This window comes from Lycorma delicatula, chromosome 3 (genome assembly GCF_047948215.1).
Source record: "Lycorma delicatula isolate Av1 chromosome 3, ASM4794821v1, whole genome shotgun sequence".
NCBI classification, from domain to species: Eukaryota; Metazoa; Arthropoda; class Insecta; order Hemiptera; family Fulgoridae; genus Lycorma; species Lycorma delicatula.
In genome coordinates, this window is record NC_134457.1 from 184,930,087 (window position 1) to 184,944,628 (window position 14,542).

General features: G+C 33.6%; 1 protein-coding gene across 1 annotated transcript; it reads right to left on the reverse strand.

Annotated features, from left to right (window-relative positions):
- Positions 1-68: 68 nt before the first annotated feature.
- Positions 69-12,494, reverse strand: LOC142322271 (small ribosomal subunit protein uS11A). Its single transcript, XM_075361172.1, has 4 exons — positions 12,358-12,494; positions 11,316-11,472; positions 5,581-5,668; positions 69-373 (listed from the first exon to the last, which is right to left on the reverse strand). Exons 2-4 carry the CDS (start codon positions 11,462-11,464, stop codon positions 155-157), a joined length of 456 nt encoding a protein of 151 aa, XP_075217287.1. The 5' UTR covers positions 11,465-11,472; positions 12,358-12,494; the 3' UTR covers positions 69-154.
- Between the last annotated feature and the right edge of the window lie 2,048 nt (positions 12,495-14,542).

The window sequence follows — 14,542 nt, forward strand, 5'->3', positions numbered from 1 at the left end:
ACTATAAGGAATTTCACTTTCCTTATGTAAAAAAAAAACCTAAATAAGGAAAATAAAAAATTAATAAACTGTCTTCAAAAGCGTTTGTATATTTTCAAATTAATACATATTAAAAATAACAAAAGAAAAATAAAATAAAAACACTTTTGAAAGTTTACAGCCTTCTTCCTCTACGACCACCTTTTCTGCGGGTGGCATCAGATGGAATAGGTGTCACGTCTTCAATTCGTCCAATTTTCATGTTAGAACGAGCCAACGCCCTTAAGGCAGACTGAGCACCTGGACCAGGAGTTTTTGTTTTGTTTCCACCAGTAGCTCGAAGTTTAATGTGTAAAGCAGTGATTCCAAGTAGTTTGCATTTTTCTGCTACATCCTACGAAATTATAAACAACTATAGATTATGTTACTGAAAATTTAAAATGATATAATAGATATGGTCTGATATACCATATGACGATATTAAATCAGTAAAAACAAAAAATTTATTTTGTAAAGTGTTTTTTAACTACTACTATTCCTGCAAGATATAAAAACCTTTCCAACAGTTATTAAGGATTTTGCAAAATCTAACACTTTTATTATGCTCTCAACTAGAAAGGTGCTTTTTTATAAACATGAAAATTATTATTCCTCTTCTGCTATAACTACACAGTTCAGAATTTGCCTGAAACCTTCTAATTTGTTGTTTTTAATAAAAAGTATTAGTTGTTATAGGGTCAATCTTTTAGGGTTAATTTTTATTTAAGCAGTTCACCTGTTGCGGCCATTTTTGTTACAGTGCGCACATCTACTTTTGTGATTCTAAGGGTTTACAGAAAAAATTACAACCAAAAAAACTACTGGTCCTGGAAGGATGAAACAAAAATTTTCCCAAGGTAGATTGGTCCAGTGGTTTGTTTACCTATCTCTCTTATTTCTATGACAAAATTACCAAGTTGAACATGAAAAATAGTGAAATTTCACTTTTGGTAACTTTTTCAAGAGGCAGGGATGGCATAAACAGTTTGAATTATTTTTTTATATGTAGGTATATGTTTAATATACTCGTATATACAAAATATATCATTCATGTACTGATATATAAAAAAAAAAAGCTTTGCAGTTACAGACTGGTCAGTCTGACCGTCACTGGTCAGACTGACAGACCGGTGAACAGGTCACTGACCTGTTCACATCTTTACAGTGTCTCAAAGTTCATCTTGTGTTTGGAAGTATTTATTATAAGTTTTACTTAATAATATAACTGCAAACTTTAAAATCAGTTAAATTTTTACATTATTTAAAGTAATTTCACATAAAACAATGGAAGAACAATGTTCCATAGGAATTTATGTGAATGATAAGTGTCATAAAACAGTATATGGTATGTGTAAAAGAAGACATTAAAATTTATGAATTTAGTGATGTAAATTAACAACTTATTTTTTTACATGTTAATCCAGATGTCACTAGTGTTTGTAAATATCAATAAAAAACGTTTTTGTCAAAATTCAGTCACCTGTGTGAACAGTTCTGTTGTTACTCTTTGAGAACTCATAAAAAGACAGTTAACCCTTCAGGCAGGGAGCACGTGAATGTCACGCACATGTTAAGTTGTATGTATCGGCGAGTAGACATGACAGTCTCGCAGGATGCTTGCTTCAAAACTTCATAACACTGCCATCTCGTAATGTTTATTTGAACAACTGGCTCTGTGTTATCATGAGGCTTCGTTCTTCCCCTCCGTGTTTTTATAACTGCGTAGGATTGCATATCGGTGATGAAATACGATTTTGTTCTACGAAGTTGAATGCTCTTCTTTCAGTCAGTTGCGTCAGCTGTGAGTAAATGAAAATGGCCGAGTCAAGCACGTTGCGTAATCTTACATCGGAACAAATTATTGAATGTTTAGATGAGACGTGTGACAGGTAACATTAGAATATTTGATAGTGGTAGTGAATTTGATAATGAAGAAAGCGATGAAGATTTTGTGCCAGAAAATTGTAATGGAAATAAAGAAGATTCTGAACAGAGAAGTGGCGATAGTGATGACGATATGGATATACAAGTGAAGCGTACAAGAAAAGACATAGATTGGAGATGGGAAAAAGTGGATGATTCTTACACCTCACAAAAAATTTCCTTTACTGAAAGACGTCAAATAGTTAACAAAGTACAGTGTGTTTCACAAGCATTTAACCTTTTTTCGATCATGACTTAGTGAATAAAACTGCAGACGAGACAAATCGCTATGCCAATGACTTCATAAATTCAAAACAAAATGACTTGATGCCACGGTCCAGAGTTCATGACTGGAAAAATGTAGACAGTGACGAATTGTATACTTATTTTGCACTGCAAATTCTTATGGGAATTATTCAAAAACCTACTATACAGTCATATTTCACTAAAATAAAATGTTTTCTTATTTTTTTCTGAAAGGTTTGTATTTGTTCTATATCTGCTGAAAATTTGGTTTAAATTGGTGTAATAGTTTTGAAGCTATAATTTTATACTCTTAGTACTGTAATGCAGCTGCTGGTTGGGCGTTTAAATTACCGGCAGTAGGGTAGGGCTTTAAAAATTTAAATACCGGCTTGAAGGGTTAAAACAAACAACATTAAACAGCTCTTAAAGAACACATTTTTCCAAATTTAAATTTAGTTCCTGGAAAGTCACTTTGTGCTAACTGTTTCAAAAGTATTTTTTCTCAACAGAACAAAGAACTAAATGAATGCGAACAAAGAACTATATGAATGCGAAGACCAAGAGGAATACATTGCCCCACATCACAATATTGAACAATTGGATGCTGCTTGTAGCATTTTTGTGGCAGCTTCTAGTACCTTACTTTTTAATTAATTTTGATGGAGGTGATACAGCATTTTGCATGTAACACCTCCATCAAAATTAATTAAAAATTAAGGTACTAGAAGCTCCCACAAGTATGTTCCTGTGTCATAAGGTATTGTACCATTTTCAATTAAAGAAAAGGACTCTATTGCTTGTGTGTATGATGATCAATGGTGGATAGGAGAAGTGGTAGATATTAGTTTCGAAAATGATGTGCAGGTTCATTTTTTCCAACCAGCTGGATCATGTACATATATTCAAAAGTCTCAAGACAAAGTGTGGATACCAATCTGCTAAGTCCTGAGAAAGTTGACACCACTTGAACTAACTATAATGACGGGTTGTTCTCACACAATTTCAAGACAATTTCCAGAAGAGATATCACAGTTGTTGGTTAACCACACTAAAAAATAAACTTTCACTGCCACAAAAAAAAAGGCTATTTCATTGAAGAATAATTAAAACTTTGTTACAATTTACTCTTTATTCAATACAAAAATTAAATTAAAAATACAAACAAAATAAAAATAAATTCTTGAAAAAAGATGCAGGCTACTCATTGAAATCTCATTTTGGGTAAGTTTTACAAGCATTTTTGAATCAAAATTGTATTAGGTTACTGATATTAGTTAAGTTATCATTAAATTACGACCTATCATTAATAATTTACATAAGACTATTTTAAAAACATTGAAAACATAACCAACGTAGGGGCTAAATATAAAATATATATATATATATATATATAGTGGAAAGAAGACAAGAAACTTCCTTAGAGCACTTATTTAGCGAGTCAAAATGGTATCAATTTTAACAAGTTTTACATGATTTTTGGGAGGTCATAACTTTTTTATTAGTACAATACACAAGAAAATTTTTATTTGCCACAAACATCAACTGCATGTTGTGCAAATTTGAGATTTGCATCACCAGCCACCATCAGTTATTTGAAGCCAAAATTTGAATTTAAAAAAAAATTATTTTCAAAAATTCATAAAAATTTTTGGGTAAGTATATCACCATTATTATTATTATTTAAGGTAAAACTATTAACATACTTCTACATATAAAAAAATAATTCAAACTGTGTATGCCATCCCTGCCTCTTGAAAAAAATTATCGTAAGTGAATTTTCACCATTTTTCATGTTCAACTTAAATGCTGTAAATTTTATCATTCAATGAAAATTATTATTATATATTATATCATAAGATAAAAATAGCATTACTTTATAGTAATAAAATAATATTTACATAATTCTGGTTGGTAAGAGGTAATCTGTCTTTAAATTTTAAATATCATTCCTTTAAAAAATATTAGATATAAATATCAGAGGAATTTTGTGTACCAACTTTCTATTTCAGAGCAAGCAAAGAATGCAAAAGCCTGTGAAAATAATGGATCTTTTCCGTTAAGTGGCAGCATTTGCATTTTGTTGGGAGTAGTGTAAATGTGTCTCAGTTTGGGGTGCAATGACATCATATTCGCATGATGAGTCATTATCGCCGCCATCGCAACATAATTAATTTATTTACAATATTCCATTCCTCAGAAATCATTCACGTGAGTTGAATTCTTCGTTCATTGTTGTCATTCATATGTTTTTTTTTTTGTATATGCACAATTATTATTGTATAGTGTATTTTTATTATTAAACAAAGTTAAAAATATCCATTTGTAAATAATTTTAAAAATTAAAGAAAGCAATAACATTTGTAATTGAATATTGAATCATTATTGCTCTGACAATCTGTTGCCGCTGACTAGCAGCCAGCAGGCCAATATGCAACAATGAATGATGTCATTCCAGCATACACTGAAGTGTGATTAACTATTCTCAACAAAAACATAAATGGTGCCATTTAATGGAAAAGGTTCAAAATATTGTTATATAAATAATAGGTGCATTATTTCATGATCTGATTTTTAAAATAAGATTCATTCCTTTTTTTAATGTGAGAAAGTTGCCCTTTCTGGTCCCAACCTACTTAAATATGACAGCAATACTTGCAATAATTAAATAATCACAATCAATATGCCTGATTGTGTTGAAGAATATGTGACATGCCTTCATCAATAGGCATGATTTTATCATGTCTTGTTATATGAAATATTTGTGAACCACTAGGTGAGGTTAATGGTCATAATATTTATAACATTAATATAATTTAAATTATCATTGACTCAAACTTTTATCTGCTTTTTAAAAGAACAGACTAATTCATTTTTAAAAATTGAGGGAATTTGTGTGGAAAGTATCTAAGAAAGACCAAATTATGAATCCTGTCAAACAGTTGTTTGACAGGATTCATAATTTGTTACTGACACTGTAGAAGAAAAATGATGTAACTCAAAAGAAATAATTTTTGTTGTCTAATAGTCTGAAAAAAAAACAAACCAAAAACCATATATTTATTTTCTGATTATATAATTAGGCTATCTATGTGTACAAGATGTTTCCAAATAAAACTTATTACAAAAGAAAACAAACAGAAAATCAACCAAAAATATTATTTATAGTATATCTCTTTAAAATACTGCTCCCATTATGGAACTAAATTTTATCTAGTATGAATATTTTATCTATTACTATTATGTAAAATATAAAACATAAATATAACTAAAGAATCAGGACAATCTGATACTGTAACACAATAGTTAAAACTTAAAAATGCGTAATACATCTTTCTTCATGCACTGAATACAAGTAAAATTAAATAATTTGTAAACAAACAATTTTATACAAACCTGAGCAGCTAACATAGCAGCATATGGTGAAGCTTCATCTCTGTCAGCTTTTACTTTCATTCCTCCTGTTACACGAGCAATTGTTTCTCTATAAAGAAAAGAAAAGTATAAAGCACAATTCATAGAAGAGTTTTTAAGGTTAACATATCCCTACATACAAGATAATCAACATGAAAATATTTTTATTTATAAAATCTCCAATTACTGACATGCATTTTCAATTCCATTAAAAACATTAAATACGGTATTAATGTAATAGGCAATCTACTGCTGTAGTTAGTTCTTAGATGATGCCACTGAAATACTATATTGTAATATGAAAATAAATAAATAGAATTATAAATATAATCTAACCAAACAACCTTGATTAGCAAGCGTAGGTTAAGTTTGGTTAGATTATATTTATACTTTATTTATTTATTTTCTTATTTCAATATAGTGTTTCAGTGGCGCCATCTAATAAGTAAATAACTAAGCATAGATCGTCTACTACATTAGTATGTTAAAGCACTAACTCTTCACAGCATAAATTTCATGAAAAATTAATTTAAAATAATTATTATGGAAAAAAAAATCACCTGTATTTGGTGAAATTTTGTACACATTCTTCATGCCTTTCTAAGTAAGATACTAAATTTAAAACATTAGGATTGGAAGTTTGATAAGCAATTGCTTAACAACAAATTTTACAACTTTAACCCACTGTATAAATCAAATTTTCATATGAACCAGAAACACTTATAAGCTTTGTAATATGTTTGAATTAAGTTTATCATAAAATAGTTAATATGAATTAGTCTTACTGATTTTTTTTTATTTATTCTGAGCCTGATGTAACAAATCACACATTAAAGAAAACATAATTTCCATGTAAAGGCTCAGTAAAGTATGAATATAATTTCAAAATTTCACTACTACATAATTATTCACATTTACTAACTGCTTCGCTCTGGTTTATGTTATGTAATATAGCTTAACCTAAAATGAGAGATATCTTAATGTAATGTAGATGTTACATGATCAGCGTTTAAAAATTTGTAATAGTGGCTACCATTTCAGACAGTGTTAAGACTGCCTCCATATAATTTTGCTGAAACCTAGGGCTATTCGGAAATTAACTTCCTTGGTATGCCTGAAGCAGTGGGATAGTGATTCTATCTTTGCACAGTTGAATAGCTCGGTTCACTGCAGTTTATTTGTTTCTGTAAGACACTTGTTCAAAATGGCTGCTCAGAAAACCCAGAACAGTGCGATAAGACAATGGTGTTTTAAGAAGGTCAAACATTCACAACTATGAAAGAAGTGGTTGACCCTCAATTGTGGCAGAGAATTTTTCTTCTGCAGTAATTGAGGCCGCTGAGCAGTTGAATCCCAGATGCATGGGTCGAGAGAGAGCAGCTGGTTGGTGGACTCGGAACTTGACCGCAATGAAGCGAACTGTGGGTCGGCTCAGGAGAGCCGGACAGCGTGAAGGTGATCCTCATCGGCGTACAGTTGTGATTGCGGATTTTCGTTGGAAGAGAATAGATTATTTTCATAAGGTTAGGTCTTCTAAGCGCGATTCCTGGTGCTCTTTTGAACAAGAGCAGGAAAATAAAGACCCATGGGGTGTTGTCGATAGAGTATGGTCATAAGTGCAAAATAACATTCTTATGTTGGCTCTCTCGACCCAGGATGGAGTTGTTATAGATAAAGATTGTGTCCTCATTCTTCTGATGAATGATCTGCTTCCAGATGATACCAAGGTTGGTAAGACCTCATATCACCGTGTACGCAGGAAGTTGTTGGTTTTTGCTCTGAGAAATTGTCTTCTGAAATTACCAAGGTGGAAGTCTGCCAAGCAATTTGTAGCCTGGCTAGGAATAAAGCCTCCGGATATGATGGTATCACAGAGGAGCTCCTTGTTCGCACCTTGCCGATGATTCTTGGTCCTTTAACTAGGGTTTTTAATAGGATGCTTTCTGCTGGGCATTTCCCAGCGTATTGAAAATGTGGTGTGTTGAAATTGCTCTTCAAAGGTGGCAACAAAGATCCCACTGTAAGTTCTTCTTACGCTCTTGCCTGTAGTAGGTAAGGTTTTTGAGGTCTTGTACCTCCACATCAATAGTAGGTTAACTTCTAACCATATGCTGATGAATGACGAGTATGGTTCTGCCCAGGCAAGGGCATGGAGGACGCAATTCTTAGGGTGATGGATTTAGCTTCGTCCAGCAAGTGCAAATATGTACTCAATGTCTTTTTGGACATATCCAGGGCTTTCAAAAACTTGTAGTGGCCCTCTGCCTTGTTTCAACTTCAGCAGCGTGGGTACATGCTAATGAGATTAGAACTCTCTCGAGCTATTTCAAAGATAGAACTGTCGTTCTTCATGAAGGTGGTTCGGAAGTAGGAACGACCGTGTCTAAAGGTTGACCATAGGGCAGTATTCTAGGTCCACTCATCTGGGTCGTTGAGTTCGACTCTCTCATGCGACTGTGGATGCCCAATGGTTGCCACATCGTGGCTTATGCCAAAGATGGGTTGCTGCTGATCGAGGGCAATTCGCGTGTCAAGGTAGAGTTCAGAGCCACTCAGGCATGTAAGGTTCTAAGGTTGTGAGTCTTCAGCTTAAGATGGTTTTTAGTGCGAAGAAAACCACTATGATGCTTCTTAAAGGTCGTCTATAGTGGCAACCCGTCATCTGCGGGTTGTCATGGATGGCCTTCTGATTAGTTATGTTACCTTTCAGAGGTATCTGGTATCATCCCTGATGAAAGGCTTCAATTCAAGGAGCACCTTCAGCTTGTTGCAAAGAAGGCCATCCATGCCATCTTTGGTGGCCATAGTCATCCATCCGATTGGGGGTTGAATTATTGTACCATGTGTATTCTTTACAAAGGTGTCTGTGAGGCCATAATGTAGTACGCTGCGCCCATCCAGGCTCATCGTTTACAATTCCAATGTTATAAGGATATTTTTGTGAGCCCAGCGTCTTCTATTATTAGCTGTTGTCAGTAGTTACAGAACTGTCTCGAGAGAGGCAGTTTCTGTGATTGCTGGCATTATATTCTAGCTACGGAACGTAGAAGTGGTACATCTCCAAGAAGGAAGGCCTTCTTACTTCTTGGCATATGCGAGAAATTGAAGATCAAGGTTTTGACTCTTGGCAAGCTAGGTGGGACGATTTGTCAACTGGTCGGTACACACATGGTATCTTTCCAAATGTTAGAAAGCTGTGAGCAATTAGTTGGGTCTCCCCCAATCGGAACACAACTCAATTCCTTTCAAGACATGGTGCCTTTAGGAACAGTTTGGTTTGTTTGACTCTAGCTTGTGTCCGAAGTGTAGGGTCGATGATACTGTGGACCATGTCCTCTATGTTTGTCTCCGACATGAAGCTGAACATACCAGAGTTATTAAGGAACTCGAGACAATGGACTCCTTTGATCTGCGAGTCTTCCAGTTGACTTGCAGGGAATGGACAATTGTGGCTGGCTTCCTTCGCTTCCTTGCCCTGAGCAGGTTGGCTGAAGGGGTATAGAAAAGCTCCCCAGGTGGCTAGAGAATAGCTGGGCAATTGAACTGGCCGATGGTAGGCGTGCTGGCATTGAGCCACGGTTAGATTAAATTTGTGGTGATTATTTTGACTGTTTAGCTGTTGGCAAAATGGCAACTGCACTGCCGAGGGCATGGGTTACCACACAACCATGAGGTGTAGCGGAGTTTTGAATGAGCACACAACACTGTTGGGATGGTGATTGCACTGCCGAAGGCATGGATCCCATGCAGTTGTGAGGTGTAGCAGCATCTCGATGGTTAAAATTAAGTAAATGTCAGGCGGGACTCTGCAATGGAGCTGAGTGCAAGGTCTGTCCGCCTCACCCTGATAGACCAGACTGAAGTCCATAATGAAACAAAGTCAGGGGTATGAACTGAAGTTGAGTTCACTAAGGGAACCAAGACTAAATTTTGTTGTTGCGAACAACATTTCTGGTGGTATGTTTTTGTTAAATTGCCTCGTATTTTGAGACATTTACTAGAAATTGGCTCAAATTAAAGGTAGAACTAGGGGTGGGGTTAGTGCTCCCATGAACTCGGTTAGCTAGTTCAGAGGGTAATGATGTAGGCATTCAAGATGTCCAGGACGAGGCCTACAGTGAAGGCAAAAGCCGAGTTTGAAAATTACCAATGTAAATGTCTACAGAGGCATTTACATCGGTGGCATCCCAATGAGACCTGGCTTATTACTATGAGATGTAAATGTTAGAGGGCAAAAGACAACTCCTGTTAAAGCCTGTCACGGCCATGAATAGGGGGGGAGGGTTGCTGGACCAGAAGTGTCACAAGGCGGGTGTCTTTCCCTACAGGGTTGGGATGACCCTTAATTGTCTCAGATGAATTGTTGCAAGTGTTGATCTGAAAACTATGGATTCACAAGAACAGAATTTTTCAAATTTTTTCCTAACACATCGTGAACTGTGCTGAATGAAAACACAACAGACAGTTGACACTTCTACAAATTTTCAGAGTTCAGCCTAAGTTTTTTCTTCATGATAAAGCTCATCTGCATACTACACTCAAATGCCAAATTGACAGTTTCAAATGGAATTGTTTTACTATCCTCCATACACCCCTGTTTTGGTTCCCAGTGATTAACACCATCTCACGAAAATGAAGAAATGATTAGCATCATTTTGAAAATGATAAGTTATTGAAAAATAGTGTTATTACCTGGCTTAATTTACAGGCAGCAGTTTTATCTTGATTGTATTCAAAACTTGTTTACATATATTAAGTGCCTTAAATTTGGATGGCAATTATGTAGAAAAGTAGCTAAAAGACGTATAATAAATTGTTTTTTAATTAATTGGTGTTTTTTTTTCTAATAACGAATCAGAAGTTACTTTCCAAATAGCCCTTATTAATTTGAAGTCAGGTTAAAGGGAAACATGGATCATAACAGTAAACATTAAAACTGAAAGGCATAAGTATACTAGCCAAAGAAGAATTGGCTAATGTTACAGTAAAAGAGTGACACAATAGTGTAATTCATGTTGTTTGGGAAGAAAAAATACATGGAAACTCCATAAATATCAATATCACTGATTAATTAATTATTAACTTGAATGATGACGAATCTGAGTTAAAGTAAGATGTAGAAGGTGTTACTCCTGTATCATATGATGACTCGTATTAACAAATGTTATAAAAATTGTTTCCGTGTTTGTCTCAAGTTAATTCACTGATTATATTACAATTAGTTTTGATTTTTTTGAATTTGTGTACATAAACGTTCATATTTACCACATAAATAATATTATATTAGTTTTCTCTATGAGAAAACACACATTATCACATTATAGTTTCATTATAAACCTATGTATAATTGTTTCCTCGCATACGCTCATCAAATTTTAGATAAAAAATGTTGTTCAAAGTCCATAAATAAAGTAAATACAGTATGAAGAAATCTCTTTGAATGACCATTGCTTGTTTAGTAAATAAAATAAAAATCTCACCTCAAAGTTGTAATGCCAAGTAATCAGTTAAAAGGCAATTAAAATTTAATTTGACAGAGCAGTGAGAATCTAGAGAAAAACCTATCTGTGTAACACAAGGTAAATCTATTTAAATACCTTCTAAGCACAGAATGACAAATATTTCATTTCAACAACCCAGTTTGAGTATCATTCCCAAAAAAACATTGGGTTTTAACTATTATTCTGCATTTTACATAAAATGAAACAAATTCATACCTCCCTGACAAATCAGTAACGTGGACAAAGGTGTCGTTAAAACTTGCAAAAATATGAGCTACTCCAAAAACAATTTCTCCTTCCCGCACTTGTGGTCCAAGGGATACTTGAGCCTGTTCAACTTGTTGTTTTCCTTTTCGGGGTGCCATTACTGTAACTGAATTAAAAAAAATTACGTAACGGATGCTTACAACAGTTAACCTATTAATATATTACAATCAACAAAATGAAATTGCTACCTGACAGTATGATATCAAATCAATACAATATCCATAAATGCTTACATGAAGGTGCGTTAACACAATTAAATATGATGAAATTCAATTATGTAACATTAGCTAATTTTTTTGTGAATTAACAGTGATTATTTGGTGTAATAAGGATTACTTTAAATATCAACATTAATAATTAATATTCGACAAGCTAAAAGAAACGATTTCTGTTTCTCACTTACTGAACAACTTTAAGAAGAAATAAACAAATATAAAAAATAAGAGAGCAATAATAGCAAATAAACACGGGTGAGCGCCGACTTGAACTGTAACATCGGCAGTACATATCAACAAATGCATACAGATAAAGGATGTAAATACATATCACGGTCACATCTTTAAATTTCATCTGCTGTCTGAAACGAATATCTCGCAGAATTATGTTTAAAAGTTGGGCAGTAACACAACATAACCTGGATTGTTCGACCTAACCTGAAAATTCAATACACAAGTTTTCGAGATAACAAGAAATAATACGAAACAAACTATTTAAATAGCTACAGTAAAAAACCAAACCAATTCTGAAAATTTAAGTTTAAACAGCTATGTTGAGGTAAACCAACACAAATAGCTGGTTTAAGATCGTAGGATCTTACAGTAACCTCATGGGCACGTAGTCTAAATTATCTTCAGCAAACCTTTAATTTGTAAAAACAAACGGAACAATCGCACTTAATTACCCTTTAACTGGTAATATGTAACACAGAGTACTAAACTAACTGAACATAACTAATAACTACATAACATAAAAAACTAATAAATGAATTTACCATACGATGTACTAAACGGAAAAGAACTTCAAGACCGACAACGAACAAATTACTTCACATCCGGCAAACGAATCAGTGTTATAAACAAAACGAAATTTAATAATTTGATGAGATTATTAACCTAATTATAAATCAATATGTATTTATAGCCTTAGAATCACAGAATTATAAGTAACTGAGCAATTAATTTATCATATATTTACGATTCTGTTACGTATTTGTTATTACGTTATCTATTTATATCACACAGGAAAAAACATAACAGTAAAGCGAGAATTCAATTAAATTATTCCATGATGTATAATTTAACTTTTCAAAATGTATGAAACATTTTTCTCGACCTTTTCAGGATTGAATATTTCCCTCCTTATTGATGAAATTAGTCTGTTGATAAAGGCGCTTGTTTTAAAGTAGTTAGGAAGCTTATTTATTGTGTGTTCAAATAAAATAATATTGTACACACATGTATGTGTATACATTTTTTTTTTGTCTTCAGTCATTTGACTGGTTTGATGCAGCTCTCCAAGGTTCCCTTTCTAGTGCTAGTTGTTTCATTTCAGTATACCCTCTACATCCTACATCCCTAACAATTTGTTTTACATATTCCAAACGTGGCCTGCCTACACAATTTTTTCCTTCTACCTGTCCTTCCAATATTAAAGCGACTATTCCAGGATGCCTTAGTATGTGGCCTATAAGTCTGTCTCTTCTTTTAACTATATTTTTCCAAATGCTTCTTTCTTCATCTATTTGCTGCAATACCTCTTCATTTGTCACTTTATCCGCCCATCTGATTTTTAACATTCTCCTATAGCACCACATTTCAAAAGCTTCTAATCTTTTCTTCAAAGATATTCCGATTGTCCAAGTTTCACTAACATATAAAGCGACACTCCAAACATATACTTTCAAAAATCTTTTCCTGACATTTAAATTAATTTTTGATGTAAACAAATTATATTTCTTACTGAAGGCTCGTTTCACTTGTGCTATTCGGCATTTTATATCGCTCCTGCTTCGTCCATCTTTAGTAATTCTACTTCCCAAATAACAAAATTCTTCTACCTCCATAATCTTTTCTCCTCCTATTTTCACATTCAGTGGTCCATCTTTGTTATTTATACTACATTTCATTACTTTTGTTTTGTTCTTGTTTATTTTCATGCGTTAATTCTTGCGTAGGACTTCATCTATGCCGTTCATTGTTTCTTCTAAATCCTTTTTACTCTCAGCTAGAATTACTATATCATCAGCAAATCGTAGCATCTTTATCTTTTCACCTTGTAGTGTTACTCCGAATCTAAATTGTTCTTTAACATCATTAACTGCTAGTTCCATGTAAAGATTAAAAAGTAACGGAGATAGGGAACATCCTTGTCGGACTCCCTTTCTTATTACGGCTTCTTTCTTATGTTCTTCAATTATTACTGTTGCTGTTTGGTTCCTGTACATGTTAGCAATTGTTCTTCTATCTCTGTATTTGAACCCTAATTTTTTTTAAATGCTGAACATTTTATTCCAGTCTACGTTATCGAATGCCTTTTCTAGGTCTATAAACGCCAAATATGTTTGTTTGTTTGTAAGTTTGTTTTTCTTTAATCTTCCTTCTACTATTAATCTGAGGCCTAAAATTGCTTCCCTTGTCCCTATACTTTTCCTGAAACCAAATTGGTCTTCTCCTAACACTTCTTCCACTCTCCTCTCAATTCTTCTGTATAGAATTCTAGTTAAGATTTTTGATGCATGACTAGTTAAACTAATTGTTCTGTATTCTTCACATTTATCTGCCCCTGCTTTCTTTGGTATCATGACTATAACACTTTTTTTGAAGTCTGACGGAAATTCCCCTTTTTCATAAATATTACACACCAGTTTGTATAATCTAGCAATCGCCTCCTCACCTGCACTGCGCAGTAATTCTACAGGTATTCCATCTATTCCAGGAGCCTTTTTGCCATTTAAATCTTTTAATGCTCTCTTTAATTCAGATCTCAGTATTGTTTCTCCCATTTCATCCTCCTCAACTTCCTCTTCTTTCTCTATAACACCATTTTCTAATTCATTTCCTCCGTATAACTCTTCAATATATTCCACCCATCTATCGACTTTACCTTTCGTATTATATATTGGTGTACCATCTTTGTTTAACATATTATTAGATTTTTATTTATGTACCCCAAAAGTT

Bases quoted from the DNA above. Each gene is read 5' to 3' on its own strand.
- LOC142322271 (XM_075361172.1), bottom strand. From the start codon at position 11,464: ATGGCACCCCGAAAAGGAAAACAACAAGTTGAACAGGCTCAAGTATCC. The intron at 5,669-11,315 runs GTATGAATTTGT...TTTTCTTTATAG, and splicing joins GTTACTGATTTGTCAGGGAG to AGAAACAATTGCTCGTGTAA. The intron at 374-5,580 runs GTTTGTATAAAA...ATAATTTCGTAG, and splicing joins CTGCTATGTTAGCTGCTCAG to GATGTAGCAGAAAAATGCAA.